Source organism: Ceratotherium simum, chromosome 30, assembly GCF_057802395.1.
Source record: "Ceratotherium simum simum isolate JZ-2026a chromosome 30, ASM5780239v1, whole genome shotgun sequence".
NCBI classification, from domain to species: Eukaryota; Metazoa; Chordata; class Mammalia; order Perissodactyla; family Rhinocerotidae; genus Ceratotherium; species Ceratotherium simum.
The window spans coordinates 11,077,227-11,096,611 of record NC_141929.1 but is presented as its reverse complement, the minus strand read 5'-3'; the positions used below and the strand labels follow the sequence as shown (position 1 = coordinate 11,096,611).

The following is a 19,385-nucleotide window of genomic DNA, read 5'->3' as shown; positions in this document are numbered from 1 at the left end:
CCCAGACTTGTCCTTAAAGCCCACTGTTAAGTAAGAATAATTACACCAAGTCTTTCATTATATTTCTGTTATCTCTATATTTCACTTGAAAGAGTTATTTACGTGTTCGGGGTAGTTTCAAGGGAAAAAGTGTTGGGTGGTTGGGGCTCGGCAAGATGACTATAGTTGATATTTTACATGAATTCTTATGGAAATAATTCACCTTCTTAATTTTCTTTTCACTCTAAGAGCGTGATTCTTGATGAGTCCACAAAACCCTAATAAAGGGAGGTTTTTCCTTTCTCAAGGACCATCCACTTTGGCTAGCTTCATTACTCCCTGTGAGCAAACCATTCCCAAGCTCCCCTGGAGCTGTGTAGACACACAGGTGGTGCTGCGGCATCTCACACACGCACACAGACACACAGAGACACACACACGCACACATACACACACATGCGCGCACACATACACACACGCGCGTACACACACGCACACACACACATGCTGTAACTTTTCTGGGGTTTTTTTTCTGTCATTTTTGCCCTGAAAACTGAATTGGATGTATTTCCCAGAATATTAAGTGAACTTTAGAGCTCTAAATCATACACTTAAATATTGGGGTCTTCACAGAGACCCCAAGCTTCCTGGACTTTAAATTTTAAAAAAAAAGGAAAGCAGGCAAAACCCTTCGTCCCTTAGTTAACTCTGATACACTCTGAAAAGGCAAGTCAACTAGGAAATGTAGCAGGAATATTAAAAAAAAAAAAAAGTCTAACATGAGGCATGAGAACAAAGGGCCACCTTATGCAGCAGCCAGAAGAGGCATTCAAACATTTCGTCAGCAGGATTCCAGCCAACCTTCACAGCTCACTTTTATAAAGCTGGCCCCAGGCATTCCAGGACAAGATGTGGCTGTGCCGTCTACTTGTCCCTTAGCTACTTCAGAGGAGCTGGCAAAGTGGCCGTCAGCCTTGCCCGAGAGCCATGGCAAAGAGTGGAATTGTAATTTACATCCTGGTTATCACCTTGCTCCTGGACCAGACCAGCAGCCACACGTCCAAGTTCAAAGCCAGGAAGCACAGCAAACGCCGAGTAAAAGGTAACGGGTCTTCTCAGTCCAGAAAATTCTAGCCTTGCTCAGTGTGGGGAGGGGCTGGACAATGTTCTTTCCAAACTCCTCCAAGAAGACTGTCCCTGGTGACAGTACCATGCCATCATGTGCATATGGTATGTCAAGGGACCGAGTGACTTTTAAACTCTGGCACAGTTTGATATTTAAAGGAACCATGTGATAGAGTTTTTTCTTTTTCACAGAAAAAAAAAAGCTCTTGCAAAAACAAAGTCTATATTGTATATCCTTTGTCAGGTGGGGTTAGATATGTAGAATGTTCTTCAGAGGAAGTCACCCGGCTACGTGGACATTTGGTATTATGAATGAGGGGCCAAGTAGAACATATTGATTAATAAGTACACTGTTTCAGTCATAGATATTGGGTAACTCTATTCAAAGGTATTTGTAAGACAACTATAATCTTATTAAATGAGTAGTAGAGGATAGAGCTATCGGTAATCGTGACTTCCATTTTGTCATTGGTTATCATGTAGGTATAATTTCATATCCCTGGCAATATGAAGACAGTTTATACTATATATTTAAGCTTTTTCATATCATAGAGAAATAGAACCTCTTTTTATCTTAAAAATATCTCAACACACACAAAAATTTCAACACACAAAGTTATATAGCGTTTGAAGACATTTTAACACAAAACTGAATCTCCAAGTAATCTCAAATTTGAGGTGGCTTGAAGTAAGAGGTAAAAAAAAATTGCAAAGAACAAAGATGATGGCAATTTATTTGCAATATGCTGAAACCAAAGCAAAGGGAAAAAGCATCAAGAAAGTCACAAGGTGATGCTCTATCTCATCCTTTGAGTCATTTGCATAGGAGGATATTTCAAAGTAAATATTATGACACTATTTCCTTATCAATTTCACTTCATCAGTAGCAAAACGCACAAGTACCAACAAGGTTAAAGGCTGGATTTGACACAACATGGATGGCTGGTGGGTAAAAAGGGGGCTTGTCTTGTTGTGCTGCATTGTGTTATGTTTTGAGGCTTACGAAGTACTCTTTTCCACGGGCATTTATTGATACAATATAGGTCTGATGCAAGGTTTCTTAAGTGGGATCTTGTTTCCTTATAAAATGTTATACTCCCTGTTACATCTTTTAATGAAAGATTAAAATATTTCTTACACATAGATAAAGTATATTGCTGAGGATGAGGGCAGGGGAAGGAGGGACAGAGAAGATACTGGGTGATGTGGCATATTTCTGTGGCCAGCATTTCTTCACCACTGGGAGGGAGTGGCAACGTGGTGACCACCCAGTAGGGATGTGGGGAGGGGTAGGAATATGTGAATCTGTGTGCTGGGCGGGTGTTTCTGAAATAATTGCAGCTCAGGTCTTATATAGCTCCCCTCTCCCCACCCACCCACCTACCTACACACACGCGCACACACACACACACACACACACACACAGGCACACACATGCTTTTTTGTTTTTTCACTGATTGGGTACATATCTTAAATATCATCCTCCCAAAGAAATTTTTGCTAATTTTTACCGTTAGGTCTGAGAAACATTCTACAGTAGGTGAAACAATAAGTCTAGACTTGCCAAACAGTTCTTTCCTCATCCACTCACACACTTCTGAAACATTTTAAGTACCTGGAAATAATACTAAAGCTTATTAAATTAAAAGTGAAAGCTGGGCCAGCCCTGGAGGCCTAGCGGTTATGTTCAGTGTGCACCGCTTCGGCGGCCTGGGTTTGGTTCCCCGGGCGCAGACCTACAACACTCTCTTAGCAGCTATGCTGTGCTGGCAGCCCACATGCTAAAAAATAGAGGAAGATTGGCCTGGATGTTAGCTCAGGGAGAATATTCCTCAGCAAAAACAAAAAAAAGTGAAAGCCGTTTTCTCTCTCCCAATCCTCTCCACAGAATTATCCACCATTAACTGTTGGAAGATAATATTCCCAGTTTTTTAAACACACAATTAAAAATTGACTTTTTTAACAAAAGAAGAATCGGCTATACAAAGTATTTGGCAGACAAATTAATTTATTTTATTTATTAAATCTTGGATAGCTATCAATGTAAGATGTACCTCAGTCCTTTTAACAGCTGCATAATATTCCCTTGTGTGGATGAGTTATGACTTATTTAATCTGTCCTCTGTTGGTGAACTTTTGTGTGGTTTCCAATCCAGCTCTTTTTGATCCAATGCTCCAGTGAACTGCTCTGTACACATATACTGGCCCCAGTGCTAGGATGTTATGATACACTTCTAGAAGCAAAACTGCAGGTTAATCACTCTTTCTAATTGTCTCCCAAATGACAGCATCAATCCATGGTCCCATATTCACTTATGAGAGGGCCTATTCCCACACACCTTGACAACCTAACATCACATCATTGGTTTAAGCCCTGCCAACCTAACCAAAAAACCAAAAACCTCTTTTTTTTTTTTGTGAGGAAGATCAACCCTGAGCTAACAACTGATGCCAATCCTCCTCTTTTTGCTGAGGAAGATTGGCCCTGAGCTAACATCCCTGCCCATCTTCCTCCACTTTATGTGGGATGCTGCAACAGCGTGGCAGGAGAAGTGGTGCATCAGTGTGCGCCCAGGATCTGAACCTGGGCCACCAGCAGCGGAGCGCTCGCACTTAACCGCTACGCCATGGGGCCGGCCCCCAAAAACCTCTTTTAATTTGCATTTCTTTGATTGTTCATGAGGTTGACATTTCTTTGATTGTTAATGAGGTGGAGGTATTTTTCATGTTTACTGGTCATTTCTTCTGGGAATTATTTTTGCATCTTATACTGGACCTACTTTTGGAGAACAACAATAATAAAATGAAAGGGAGTCATTTTTTTACTCAAAATGGCAATTGAATGATTTAGTTCCAAGAACAAGATTTCCGTGGTATTTACTTCATAGATCTCAACAAATTATGTGTGGTGGTAATGAGTAAAATATAATTTTTACAGTGAAATAGTTGTTCCCTGTATTCGCTGTAGACAAAACACATCCTCATTTGTCACCAGGGATAGAAGCAGAAGCCAAGCCACCTGGATAATGACTTTCACAATGTCCTCCCAGAGCCTAATATTAATTCATGAGCCTTCATGTTAATTACAATGGTTACAGCTTCCCTGTGGAGGCCACTTATTTCAAGAGAATGGAGCAGGAAGCTGAGAGAGTCTGGCCTCCAAAAGCCAATGGTTTTGCATTCTGAATGTACTCTTATATTTATTCTGGATTGAATGGTCCCATTGAGGAAATCCTCGGGTTATCGTATTTCTGAGCTGAGCTATTGAACGCTTTGAGAATTGATGTGCAGCACTAAGTGAAACAGAGGTGAGGACCACTCCTGGGTACCCCAGAAGGCATGTCCTAACCCAAATGTGAAAACACCTGGCTTGCAAAGCACATGTTTAAGGGCTCAGTGAATCAGCATATTTGGATTTGGGACTGTCCTGAAAAATCCAGGCTAGAACATAGACTCTCTATATGTCATCTACACAGAGAGGCAGCCGGGACCAGTTCATATTAAGCTTTAAGCGTCTTCTCTGAGGCCATGTGCTAAAGACCAAGCAATCACTGTGCAGAAGCAGATAGGAGGGATGGGAAGAGAACAGACTTGGAGTCACAAGATATAAATCCCAATTCTGCACCTTACTAGCTGGGTGACCTTTGACGGGTTAATTCAGCTTTCTGTGCCTCTATTTCTTATTCTGTGAAATGATGGTTTCTATTTCATAGAAATATTGAAAGAATTAAGCTCCTGGCGCACAGCGTATCGTGGCTTTTAATATTTTTTATTTTTAATATTTATCAGGATTTATTATAATTCGTGCCTTTGAAGCACTACAAGCTGTCAATCTCTAAGACAGTTCCTCCCCCATCAGGTCTGGATTGTGATTTAGCCAAGGTTGCTAATTTTCTACCAGGTACTTATAGCCAAGGTTGTCAAGGACAGCCATGAAGATTAGCTTGATCCAGGGACATTCAAGACTAAATAAATTGCTAGTCTCTAATATAGTTGTTTTTTTTTTTTTTTTTACATGGCCCTGTATCACTGCCTTTCTCCGCTTCTCCATGGAAATCACTTAACCCTGCTAGGAGCCACCATACCTGGCACATGAGTTGAGTAGGAATACCGGGGACAGGGGACTTAGGGGCCCAAATAGGTCTGAGGGTGAGTTCTACCATTTATCTGCCAAGTCACTTAGCTCATTGAGTTCATCCTCATTCTTTAATGGGAATTGCATTTTCCTTTCTTCATAGCTATTTTTGAGGAGTAAATGAGAATAACATGAAAGTATTTCATGTACCACAAAGAGTCTATTCATTCCACAAACATTATGAGCACCTATTATGTGCCAAGAATCGTGTTAAGCATCAGGAATACCATGCATAAGAAGACAGATGAAAGTAAGTGAGTAAAGTAAAATGATTATAGATAGGAGAAAGTGTGCTGAAGAAAAATAAAGGTTCAAAGAAAGAGATGAGCCAGAGGGATGCTGATGTAGCGAGGATGATCAGAAAAGTCTTCTCAGAAGACGAGACGTTGAAGCTTGATAAGGAGATGGACAAGAGCTGGACAAGAGTGTGCCAAGTGGATGGAACCCAAAGGAAGGGGCCTGAGATGAGACAGCTTGTTCTAGGATGCGTTTGAAAGTCAACGAGTCTGAAGTCTAATGATGGAGGGAGAGTTCCACAGGATGGGGCTGGAGAGATAGACAGGAGGCCTATCTAACAGGGGGAACTTTTAGCGTATTACCCCCACCATGCCCTTATGGATCTTCCTGGCCAAGTTATTTTCATGCATTATTTTCATGTACACTGGGCTCAGTTTCACTCTAGTGTTGGATTCTGGATTCCAAAGCTTTATTTTGTTTTAATTTTATCTTATTTTATTTTTAATTTTTTGTTTATTGCAGTAACATTGGTTTATAACATTGTAAAAATTTCAGGTGTACATCATTATACTTCTATTTCTGCATAGATTACATCATGTTCACCACCAAAATACTAATTACAACCCATCACCACACACATGCACCGAATTATCCCTTTCACCCTCCTCCCTCCCCCCTTCCCCTCTGGTAACCACCAATCCAATCTCTGTCCCTATGTGTTTGTTTATTGTTATTGTTATCTACTACTTAATGAAGGAAATCATACGGTATTTGACCTTCTCCCTCTGACTTATTTCACTTTGCATTATACCCTCAATGTCGATCCATGTTGTCACAAATGGCTGGATTTCATGGTTTCTTATGGCTGAGTAGTAGTCCATTGTGTATATATACCACATCTTCTTTATCCATTCGTCCCTTGATGGGCACTTAGGTTGCTTCCAAGTCTTGGCTATTGTGAATAACGCTGCAACGATCACAGGGGTGCATGTATCTTTACGCATTGGTGTTTTCGAGTTCTTTGGATAAATACCCAGCAGTGGAATAGCTGGATCATATGGTAGTTCTATGCTTGATTTTTTGAGGAATCTCCATACTGTTTTCCATAGTGGCTGCACCAGTTTGCACTCCCACCAGCAGTGTATGAGAGTTCCCTTCTCTCCACATCCTCTCCAACACATGTTGTTTCCTGTCTTGTTAATTATAGCCATTCTGACGGGCCTGAGGTGGTATCTCATTGTAGTTTTGATTTGCATTTCCCAGTTAGTGATTTTGAACATCTTTTCATGTGTCTGTTGGCCATCTGTATATCTTCTTTGGAGAAATGTCTGTTCAGGTCTTTTGCCCATTTTTTAATTGGGTTGGTAGCTTTTTTGTTGTTGAGATGCATGAGTTCTTTATATATTTTGGAGATTAAGCCCTTATCAGATGTATGGTTTGCAAATATCTTCTCCCAATTGTTAGGTTGTCTTTTCGTTTTGTTGATGGTTTCCTTTGCTGTGCAGAAGCTTTTTAGTTTGATGTAGTCCCATTTGTTTATTTTTTCTATTGTTTCTCTTGCCCCGTCAGACATGGTGTTTGAAAAGATGTTGCTAAGACCCACGTCAAAGAGCGTACCGCCTATGTTTTCTTCTAGAAGTTTCACAGTTTCAGGTCTTACATTCAAGTCTTTAATCCATTTGAAGTTAATTTTTGTGTATGGTGTAAGGTAAGGGTCTACTTTCATTTTTTTGCATGTGGCTATCCAGTTTTCCCAACACCATTTGTTGAAGAGACTTTCTTTTCTCCATTGTATGTTCTTGGCTCCTTTGTCAAAGATTAGCTGTCCATAGATGTGTGGGTTTATTTCTGGGCTTTCTATTCTATTCCATTGATCTGTGTATCTGTTTTTGTGCCAGTACCATGCTGTTTTGGTTACTATAGCTTTGTAGTATATTTTGAAATCAGGGAGTGTGATACCTCCAGCTTTGTTCTTTTTTCTCAGGATTCCTTTAGCTATTCGGGGTCTTTTGTTGTTCCATATAAATTTTAGGATTCTTTGTTCTATTTCTGTGAAAAGTATTGTTGGAACTTTGATAGGGATTGCATTGAATCTATAGATGGCTTTAGGAAGTATGGACATCTTAACTATGTTAATTCTTCCAATCCAAGAGCACGGAATATCTTTCCATTTCTTTGTGTCTTCTTCAATTTCTTTCAGAAATGTTTTATAGTTTTCGGTGTACAGATCTTTCACCTCTTTGGTTAAGTTTATTCCTAGGTATTTTATTCTTTTTGTTGCAATTGTAAATGGGATGGTATTCTTAATTTCTCTTTCTGCTACTTCGTTGTTAGTGTACAGAAATGCAACTGATTTTTGTATGTTGATTTTATATCCTGCAACTTTACCATATTCGTTTATTACTTCTAAAAGTTTTCTGGTGGATTCTTTAGGGTTTTCTATCTATAAAATCATGTCATCTGCAAATAGTGACAGTTTCACTTCTTCCTTTCCAATTTGGATCCCTTTTATTTCTTTCTCTTGCCTGATTGCTCTGGCTGGGACTTCCAGTACTATGTTAAATAGGAGTGGTGAGAGTGGGCATCCTTGTCTGGTTCCTGTTCTTAGAGGGATAGCTTTCAGTTTTTCACCATTGAGGATGATAGTAGCTGTGGGTTTGTCATATATGGTCTTTATTATGTTGAGGTACTTTCCTTCTATACACATTTTATTCAGAGTTTTTATCATAAATAGATGCTGTATCTTGTCAAATGCTTTCTCTGCATCTATTGAGATGATCATGTGATTTTTATTCTTCATTTTATTAATGTGGTGTATTACGTTGATTGATTTGCGAATGTTAAACCATCCCTGCATACCTGGAATAAATCCCACTTGATCCTGGTGTATAATCTTTTTAACGTATTGTTGTATGCGATTTGCTAGTATTTTGTTGAGGATTTTTGCATCGATGTTCATCAGTGATATCGGCATGTAATTTTCTTTTTTTGTGTTGTCCTTGTCTGGTTTCAGTATCAGGGTAATGTTGGCTTCATAGAATGAGTTAGGGAGCTTCCCCCCCTCCTCAATTTTTTGGAAGACTTTGAGAAGGATAGGTATTAAGTCTTCTTTGAATGTTTGGTAGAATTCACCAGGGAAGCCGTCTGGTCCTGGACTTTTATTTTTGGGGAGGTTTGTGATTACTGTTTTGATCTCCTTACTGGTGATTGGTCTATTCAAATTCTCTACTTCTTCTTGATCCAGTTTTGGAAGGTTGTATGATTCTAAGAATTTATCCATTTCTTCCAGATTGTTGAATTGGTTGGCATATAGTTTTTCATAGTATTCTCTTATAATCTTTAGTATTTCTGAGGTGTCTGTTGTAATTTCTCCTCTTTCATTTCTGATTTTAGTTATTTGTGCCTTCTCTCTTTTTTTCTTGGTGAGTCTAGCTAAAGGTTTATCAATTTTGTTGATCTTTTCAAAGAACCAGCTCTTGGTTTTATTAATTTTTTCTATTTTTTTTTGGTCTCTATTTCATTTATTTCTGCTCTGATTTTTATTATTTCCCTTCTTCTACTGATTCTGGGCTTTGTTTGTTCTTCTTTTTCCAGGTCCTTTAGGTGCATTGTTAGATTGTTTATTTGAGATTTTTCTTGTTTGTTGAGATAGGCCTATATCGCTATAAACTTCCCTCTTAGAACCGCTTTTGCTGTATCCCATAAATTCTGGCATGTCGTATTTTCATTTTCATTTGTCTCCAGGTATTTTTTGATTTCTTCTTTGATTTCTTCGTTAACCCAGTCATTGTTCAGTAGCATTTTGTTTAATTTCCACGTATTTGTGGCTTTTCTGATTTTCTTCCTGTAGCTGATTTCTAGTTTCATACCATTGTGGTCAGAAAAGATGTTGGTATTATTTCAATCTTCTTAAATTTATGGAGACTTGTTTTGTGGCCTAATATGTGATCAATCCTGAAGAGTGTTCCATGTGCATTTGAAAAGAACGTGTATTCTTCGGTTTTTGGATGGAATGCTCTGTATATATCTACTAGGTCCATCTGTTCTAGTGTGTCGTTTAAGGCCAATCTTTCCTTATTGATCTTCTGTTTGGATGATCTATCCGTTGGTGTAAGTGGAGTGTTAAAGTCCCCTACTATTATTGTGTTACTGTCTATTTCTGTTTTTATGTCTGTTAATAATTGCTTTATATATTTAGGTGCACCTACATTGGGTGCGTAGATATTTACAAGTGTTATATCCTCTTGTTGGATTGTTCCCTTGATCATTACGTAATGCCCTTCTTTGTCTCGTTTTACAGTTTTTGTTTTAAAGTCTATTTTGTCTGATATGAGTACTGCTACCCCAGCTTTCTTTTCATTGCCATTTGCGTGGAGTATCTTTTTCCATCCCTTCACTTTCAGTTTGTGAGTGTCTTTAGGTCTGAAGTGTGTCTCTTGTATGCAGCATATATATGGGTCTTGTTTTTTTATCCAGTCAGCCACCCTATGCCTTTTAATTGGAGCATTTAGTCCATTGACGTTTACAGTAGCTATTGATAAGTATGTACTTACTGCCATTTTTTAACTTTTTTTTTCCCCCAGTGTTTTAGTAGTCCTTCTCTGTTCCTTTATTCTTCTATACAGAATTGATGGTCACTTTAGTTTGATCTCTGTCTGAAAGCTCTACTCTTTAACTCCCCTCCTCCCTCCTTTTATGTTTTTGATATCATATCTAACTTCTTTTTTGTGTATTTGTATCCATTACATTCTTACCATGGAAATAGATAATTTTTCCTATTTGTGGTCTTCTCTTTTCCCCTTAAATCAATCCCTTTAACATTTCTTGTAGCACTGGTTTCTTGGTGACAAACTCCTTTAATTTTTGCTTGTCTGGGAAATTTTTGATCTCTCCTTCCATTTTGAATGATAACCTTGCTGGGTAGAGTATTCTTGGCTGTACGTTTTTTTCTTTTAGCACTTTAAATATATCGTGCCATTCTCTTCTAGCCTGTAAGGTTAATGCCGAGAAGTCAGCTGATAGCCTTATGGGGTTTCCTTTGTATGTAACTTGACATTCTCTTGCGGCTTTTAGGATTCTCTCTTTATCTTTAATTCTGGACATTTTGATTATGATGTGTCTTGGTGTGGGCCTCTTTGGGTTTATCTTGTTTGGGGCTCTCTGTGCTTCCTGTACCTGGATGTCTGTTTCCTTCCTTAGGTTAGGGAAGTTTTCATCTATTATTTCTCGAAATAGATTCTCTGCCCCCTTGTCTCGCTCTACTCCTTCCAGGACACCTATAACACGGATGTTGGTGTGCTTGATGTTGTCCCAGAGGTCCCTTAGACTGTCCTCACTCTTTTTAATTCTTTTCTCTTTTACCTGTTCACCTTGGGTAATTTCTTCTTGTCTTTCGTCCAGCTCACAGATCTGTTCTTCTGTATTCTCTACTCTGTTTTTGAGTCCCTCTAATGAATTTTTCATTTCCAGTATTGTATTCTTCATTTCTGATTGGTTCTTTTTTATATCTTCAATTTCTTTGTTGACATTCTCACTGAGTTCATCTATTCTTCTCCCCAGATCAGTGAGCATCCTTAACACTCTTAGTTTGAACTCTCTGTCGGGTAGGTTGCTCATTTCTGTTTCACTTAGTTCCTTTTCTGGGGTTTTGTCCTGTTCTCTTACTTGGAATGTATTCTTTTGCCTCCTCATTTTGCCTCTTTCCCTGTGCTTGTGTCTACATATTAGGTAGGTCAGCTACGTCTCCTGCTCTTGGATAGGTGACCTTATGTAAGTGATGCCTTAGGAGGCTTCCAGTGTGCTTCCCTCAGTTCTCAATGTTCCAGGGGTGACCCCTATGTGGGCTACATGTGTCCTTCTGTTGTGGCCTGTTTGCTCTCCCTTTAGGCACCCAGGGAGGCCGAGTTATGCTCCTGGCCAGCTGTTGTAATGCTCAGCTGCTTGTAGTTGTTGTGGGCCCTTCAGTCTCTTTATCAGGTGTGGGGAGCCCCAGCACAGTTGGCTGCAAGTTCTAATACCACATTTGTGTTGCAGTATTTCTTTTAAGTGAGTAGGCCCCCAGCGTGGCAGGTTGTTAGGCTCAGGGCCTTACAATTGCTGTAAGCCTCTAGCCTATTAGGTCTCTTGTCAGCTCTCTGAGGATTGCAGCTGGGTGGGGCTGGCCTCAGGCACAGGAGCACCCAATTGTTTCAGGCTTTGGAAGGTGGGGCAAACCCCCTATGTGGGTCTTTGAGAAGCACAAGTCTTCTGCAGCTGACAAGCCCTGCCGCCCACAGGTCCACACACACAGTCAACACAGTCCTGCCCTGTGTGCATGCCCCGACCTCCCGAAGCAGACCCAGTCTCTCCCCGGCGGGAGCCCCACACATGCCACCACCGCCCCACACTCTCCTCCCGCTTCTTGTGCACACCCTGCCCCACTAAAGTCAGCTCAGTTGCCAGGTGGCAGAGAATCCAGTCACCAATCTATGCAGGCCCACAAGTTGCCTGAGGGCTTGTTGTTGGGTGGGGCCAGTCTCTAGGGTGGGCTGCCTGCCCTGGCTGAGCTGGATTAAATCGGTGCTCTAGCGGGTGGAGCAGACCCTGGGCTAGCAGGCCTCAGGGAGAACTCCAATGGTGTATGTGTCAGCATGCCCACACCAGGCCACAACAATGGCCGCCGCCAATGTCCCAGTCCCTGGAGAGGTCTCACCCCTCACCGAGATGCACTCAGGGCCTATTAGCTGAGTCTCTTTTCACCACAGCACTGTGCACCTTTCTTTCTGGTGATTTTAGGATGCTTTCTGAAACGGGTGAGTTTGTGCGTGGGCCCTTTAAGAGCTGGTTTTAGTTTCTTTGTGAACCGAGTTTTCTGGGGGTCCTCCCCAATGTTTTAGTAGCAGGCACAGTCAGATATTATGCCGCTGGTCTCGATTGTGCTGGGTCCACAAAATGCCCACAGCGGGGGCGCTCCCCGGCTCAGGGCCCCGCGCCTCCAGGGCCATGCGTACCTGTGGGCTGCTCCCGGGCGGCCGTGAAGCTGGCGGCTTGTGAAGGCGGCGTTTTTCCTCTCCAGAAGGGAGTCTCTGCCTCTTCTACCCCAGTTAGGATTGTCCGTTGTTGCAGGAGTTCCTCTTATCCAGTTTTCAGTTCTGTCTCAGGGGTAATTTTTCCACGAGTAGTTGTAAATTGGCTGTGTCCGGGGGAGGAGGGGAGTTCCGAGTCTGCCTATGCCGCCATCTTGACTTCCCCATCTGTCTTATTTTAATCATATGCTTTTCATTCCTCCCACCCCACCCCACTCTAAAATATCCCCAGAAAAGGATGGAGACCTGAAAACTCAAGTTGAAAAGCTTTGGAGAGAAGTCAACGCCCTGAAGGAAATGCAAGCCCTGCAGTCAGGTGAGATCCCCCCTCATCCATGCCTCCTGGTCTCAGAAGAGGGAGGAAAAGAAATTGTGAGTTGCCAGCAATTCAAACCATATCTAGAGTGCATGTCAAGTTCTAGGTGACATCCTGTCAATGTCTAGAGACATTGACAAGCCAGAGATGTGTCCAGGAGAAAGGATCCAAAAGCTAGGGAGACCATTGTTTTGGGAAATTAGCTTGATTTTTCCATTCCCTTCTCCTGTATATGGGTGGACTAGAAATAAAAATAGGCATTTCATAATACATTTTAAAAGTCCATCCATAACTCTTCTCTAGGGTCAATGAAACAGAACTGAAGCAAGTATTAACTAGCTAAAATAGTTAGCAATCATTAGATGTTTACTAAGTGCCCATTGGGAGATCTGCCGAGGTTCAATTAAACTCAGGGTCACAGAACTCACTCTGGCCACACTGGGCATCAGATAAACATAGAAGGACATTGGTTAGAACCACAGCTGGCCAACAGAGGGCAGCATCTGGCATTCCTTTTTCATGGCAGCAACACTCCCAGCAGCCTATGTGGCTGTACACACTACTGATCAGGAGCTACTCTCCTTGGCTCCCAGGAGCGAAGACCACACTGGGTAGGTTCAAGAACAGCCCTGGCTTGCAAGGTTCATACTCCCAGGCCCCAATACCTCACATAGCAACTCCAAAAGCAGAGCTTCAAGGGTACTGCAAGAGACCTGTCCAATTACAAGAGTTACTGCCTCCAGGGAAGACTGAAGTTATGGCTTTCCATCAGGTATTTATAACTCCCAGGCCAGCTGTATGTTACCAATCCAGGGTCATTTTTGCCATAAGCAATGTTGCCTTGTAACACTGGTGACATATTCCCCTTATCAGGTTTCCAGAAGAACAAAATTAGAAAGTTAAAGGAAGGTCAAATGCATTTGCAGAAGAGGAAAGAGTTTTGTTAACCCTTTATCCACAGTCAGGCATATAAATACTTTATAAACATTAACACATTAATCCTCCAATAATTTATGACATAGGTGCCATTATGATTATCATCATTTTACAGATGAGGAAACTGAGGCACAGAGAAATTAAGTAATTTCTCCAACATTTACACACCTAGTAAATGTCGGAGCCTGATTCTCCAACACTTTGCCCTAAAACTATCTTTATGTTTGGTTTATCCTGGATAACATAAACGATATTACCAGGGCTCAGTATCTGCGTAAGAAAACCACCTCCTCTCCACATGCAAACTCAGGCCTTCTTTTAAAAAATAATTATAAAATACCACCCGGTTCCAAAAGTCCCATGGAAATTCAGCACATAATGGAGTGAGACAAACTAGCGAGCATGTGTATATCAAAGCAGCATGAGGCTGAAGACCGTGTTTTGAGGGTGGGACAGACCTGGGTTTATGTGGTTATGATCTCATATGTTATGTAAGTTACATTTTTACATGCTAAGTTGTTACAAGTAACAACTTCTCTGAGCCTCAATATCCTGATATGTAAAGATGATAGTAATAAAATCCCACTTCACAGGATTCTTGTGATTATTACATGAGTTCATTTATGTAAAGTGCTTGGCACAGTGTCTTACACATACAAAAACTCCAATAAATGTTAACTCATCCTTATCACACATCATTCATTCATCAAATATTTATTGGTATTTGCCAGGTCCACTCCTAGATGGATTACACTCGAATAGCATCTTAATACGTCAAATTTTGCATCTTTACAGTCTGTCTCCGAGGCACAAAATTTAACAAGAAATGCTACCTTGCATCAGAAAGCTCGAAGCACTTCCATGATGCCAATGAAGACTGCATTTCCAAGGGAGGGACCCTGGTTATCCCCAGAAGCTCTGATGAAATCAATGCCCTCCGAGACTATGGTAAAAGGAGCCTGCCAGGTGTCAATGACTTTTGGCTGGGCATCAATGACATGGTCACAGAAGGCAAGTTTGTGGATGTCAATGGAATCACCATTTCCTTCCTCAACTGGGACAACGCACAGCCTAATGGTGGCAAGCGGGAAAACTGTGCCCTGCTCTCCCAATCAGCTCAGGGCAAATGGAGTGACGAGGTCTGTGGTAGCAGCAAGAGGTACATATGTGAATTTACCATCCCTTAATAGACCCTTCTCAAATGCATCTTCCAAGCAAGATTGGTCATGATTTATAGGCTGACGGTCCCCAAGAATAAGTTAAAATTGTCACACGGGAGACTGTGTCCTTAGGAATATAAGAGTCAGCCAATTTTGCTACCATATTTCATTGTCTTTGCCCTCCATCTGGTATGGAGGATCAGAAAATAATGATCCAGCCATGTGCACACTGCTCAAGTGGCTTCTGCAAAATGGACCATCAAATCCTTCTCTCTTGCTAGTCCCTCTGACTTGTATAGACCAGGTCTGTGTTAAAAATACGGTAGCTGGAAAGCAAGCTTAAGCTACCTGGAAGATTTTCTCTTGAAAGTTTGGTATATATTTGATTGATGAGAATTCTCTGAATCAGAGATTCTAGGTGCTATATAATCCAAAAACTTTCCATCTGAGGCTCAATCTACCCCATGCTGGTCATAGTGTCTTGTTAGACCACTACCCTTTCTTTGAGCTGCTGCGTCTCCCGGTGGGACTTGTATCTTGTCGGCCACATCAGAACACAAATGTCTCAGAAATGTTCTAATTTAACTGTTTTCTTCAAGACCCCCTCCCCCCACCATACACACACCTTTTTTTGGAAATGCCCAGTTAAGATCTGAAAGGAAATGATAAGGCAGCATATTTGGTCAGTTTCCACTCCCAGCATTGCATTACAATTTCTGACTTGAATGGGTAACCCCAAGGTAGAGCAGAGCAGCAGACTGTAAGGGAAAAGAAAATAGGAAAAACAAAATGTCTACTTTTCCTTTGCTTTAGCATCCTTACCCTCCTTGATGAAATCGAGGCTGGACATTATATATGTTAGGTTCCTTTTTTTACATACTTTATATACTTATATATATTTCAACAATCATCATATATTTAAGCCTATTAGGGGCAATCTATCTTTGGAGCTTGAAAATTGGATTTAAGTAATACTATTTCGGAGTCACACGTCTATGCAATATTTTATTCTGTCAAGTGCTATTCCAATTAAATAGTTTAATTAGATTGTATAAAATAACTTCATTGCTTAATATGAAACTACAGCTTAGGCTTGGGGGAATGGGCTTTTTAGAAGCCAACAATTCTAAGTACATTCTGTTCCTCAAATAACTTTTTTTTTCTTTAAATGTTGCATGTGTTTTGTGAACAGTATCCCTCTATGCAAACTTTAACTACATGTGCTCAGAATTAAGTTTTAGTTCTTTTCATTGCACAATAATAAAGCCTGAATTCTGATCAATGTGGATATATTTGGATGTTGATTACAGTTAATCAAACTATGTTGGTTTATAACAAACTTGGCATAATTTTGGGGAAAATACCCTGGATTTGATCAAACTGGTGATTTAGATATACTAGGAGAATAATTTTACCTGACAATACAGAGGTAAAGACTTGGGGGGAGGAGGGGAACTTTAAAAAGAAGATGGTACCTGCAATTGTTTTGGTTGACCCTGGCCAACTCCCTACTCCAACACAACCATAATCTCCTTAAAGATTATGACAATAATGAAATTAGTAGACCTTAATGGTAGTAGATTCTCATCATATTCCAGGTACTATTCTAAATTTTACTTAGTTCTCATTCATCTCTAGAACAACCCTGGGAATTAGGATCTAGAATTGCTTCATTTCACAGAAGAATAAACTGAAGAAGAGGGATGTGGTACCTTGCCCTACATCACATACCAGGAAGTGGTGGAGTTGTGAGTAGAACCCAACAAGTTGACTCAGATCCTACATCCTTAGCAACTATGGGGGAGCTATGGCAAGGTCAAGCCTGTTCAAGTATGCAGTAGAAGTGGACGCTAGTCCATTCTCCTAATTTCCTTCATCTGGGGTAACAATTTGGGCAAACAGCTGACCTTGATAAAGCATTTGTTCAAGCTGAATAAAGAGAACTAGTTCACACAAGTCAGTGTCAGAGTTTGGGTCCCTAGGAGATGGGGTTAGATAAAATGATCCTTCTCCTAAGCACTCCAACCAGAAAGATCAAGAGAAGCAGCTTAATTCAAAGCAATAGATGAAGGTTACTGAGGGGAAATCAAAATGAGTTAGCAAGACAGAGCAGATGGGAGACAGAGCAAGACTGAATGGAGTGGATTAAGAGATTATCTGGTTTGCCAGGGGTCAAACTCATGACCTTGACTTTATTACCTAGCCAACAAATTGACCAAAAGCCACATCCACAAGATTCATTAACCTAGACTTCCCGTTGGTCTATTTTGCTTGTTGAGCACTATTTAGCAAACAACAATTTGTCTTCAGGCGAGATTGATAAATAGGTCTTATCTCTTAGGCCAACTTTTCTGTCTCCATGAAAGCTGCCTGGGCTATAGTAGGAGGAGCATCCTGAAGCTTGGTGGAAAGAGTGCCATGAGCAATTAGCAGCATCTCTCACAAGTTCATGGTAGGAGGACCTCCACATTTGGGTCATCCCTAGGGTAAAGACTTGACTTCCTGCAGATGTCAGTTATATTCAAAGCCCAACTGTCAAGACCCTACAAGCCTTACCAGGAAGCCGATTCTAATCTCTAGAGCAGTGCTTCACAAACTGATTTGTGCTTACAGATCACCTGGGAACATTGTTAAATTGCGGATCCCATAGGTCTGGACTGAGGCCCTGGATTCTGCATTTCTAAAAGCTACCAGAGGAAGCCAACAGTGCTGGACCACACAGCACAGTCTGATAGCAAGGGTCTAAAGCTGTAGCTACTTGCCTGGGGACAGTCTTTGTTAATTCCAGCAGTTTTGCTTCCCTTTAACTCAAAAGTCAAGGGTAGGATCTGCAGTTTGTCTGAGTGAAGAACAATAATGAGAGCAATTTTTCTACCCACCACAGATGCTTCCATCCATATCATTAAATGAAGTCCAAAGGAAAAATCAATTTGGTAAAGGAAACATCAATAATTGAGACTCAAATTAGTGATTTGAAGGAGGACTTTGCAAGGCTCCATGGTTACTTTCTCTTCCCTAACATTGCTGAATAGCATTTCTTAAACCACAAATAAAGATATAAAATCTTTCCTGCTCTCAGATTAGTGAGAACTTTCATATCCTCACCAAATAAAGCACATCTAACAAATGAAGACGCTCGCTAATTTTAGCTACTTAAGAAGCTAATTTAGTCTGATGTAAGAAATTCAAAGGGTACCTACTAACTATAACGCACCATGCTAGGTAATACGGAGGGACAGCAAGGAAGTAAGTTATGGTCCCTACACTCAAAGATATTACAACCTAGCCCACAGGAGGAGGGCAAGACTAAACCTTTCCCAGTGGTTGCCACCTGACACTGGGGGCAATGAAACTCTTTTTCTGCTGGAGACACTAAATTGGGACAAAGTGAATTTAGGACTTCTGAGAAATCTTCCCCTCCAGATGGATGCAATGTGCAGGATGAAGCAAAACAAAGATAAGCAGTGATGAGAAATGGTGGGGCAGGGAGGGAGAGAGAAAATGTGTGTGCATGTGTGTGTGTATGTGTGTGTTCACAGAGCCGAGTTTGTCATTCTTAAGGTCCTGGTTTCTACTTCCGTCCACTCTATTAACTACTCCACAATCCCTTCAAGCTACACAAGACAAGTTATCTTTTTCATTTGAGCGAGTTTGAGTTGGCATATCAGCAGGATAGGCTACATTTTGACCTCACAGAGCTTGTATTTAGGTAGGCAAAACATACAATAAATAGGCAGAGAAATAAACAAGATCATTTCCAAAAATGATATGACAAAATGTCAAAAGACTGACATGACAAAACGGCATAACAAAATGACATAATGAAAATGACAAAGAAGAAAATAAAACAGGGAGATAAAACATGGCATGACCAGGGCGGGCAACATCAGACATGGTGATCAACTCTTCTAATACAGCCCTCTCTGTATGAGAGAGAATGGAAAAGAAAGCGATCTTATAAATCAGCAGGGCAAACGTCCAAGAAAGAGAGACCTTGAGAGAAGTGCCTTAACCAAAATCACCCAGCAAGCCGGGGACAAGGCAGGGACTAGAATTCTATTCCTGTGTCCCAATCCAGAACCTGGAACACACCAGCCCAGTTCAAGGTCAAGTAAGGTCAAAGGACTTGGAGACAGAAGACCCAGACTCCACACTTACTATGTGCGTGATTTCAGGTAAGAATAAACTTTTGGGCCCCCACTTCTTCATCTATTAGTGAGAATGATAGATCACCCACAGAACTGTGAGCTTAGATTTGAAAATACAATTTATGAGCAAGCAAACACTCTAGATATGGCATCTCTAAAAAAATAGTTTTGTTCCATTATAAAGCCAAAATATCTCACTACTATGAAAAATTGGAAGAGTAGAAAAAACGTTTTAGAAATTATCCTTCATCTTGGTCATTTGCCCTCATTTATCCAATTAATATT

At 40.8% G+C, this 19,385-nt stretch overlaps 1 protein-coding gene across 1 annotated transcript; it reads left to right on the top strand.

Moving 5' to 3' along the window:
• Positions 1-966: 966 nt before the first annotated feature.
• Positions 967-14,979, top strand: CLEC3A (C-type lectin domain family 3 member A). Its single transcript, XM_004437088.3, has 3 exons — positions 967-1,081; positions 12,773-12,856; positions 14,588-14,979. The coding sequence occupies exons 1-3, from the start codon at positions 967-969 to the stop codon at positions 14,977-14,979; spliced, it is 591 nt and encodes a 196-aa protein (XP_004437145.1).
• The last annotated feature ends 4,406 nt before the right edge of the window (positions 14,980-19,385 follow it).

Excerpts from the sequence above, each read along its gene's own strand:
- CLEC3A (XM_004437088.3), top strand. The coding sequence starts at position 967 with ATGGCAAAGAGTGGAATTGTAATTTACATCCTGGTTATCACCTTGCTC. Across the intron at positions 1,082-12,772 it reads CAGCAAACGCCGAGTAAAAG|AAAAGGATGGAGACCTGAAA; the intron begins GTAACGGGTCTT and ends AAATATCCCCAG. Across the intron at positions 12,857-14,587 it reads AATGCAAGCCCTGCAGTCAG|TCTGTCTCCGAGGCACAAAA; the intron begins GTGAGATCCCCC and ends GCATCTTTACAG.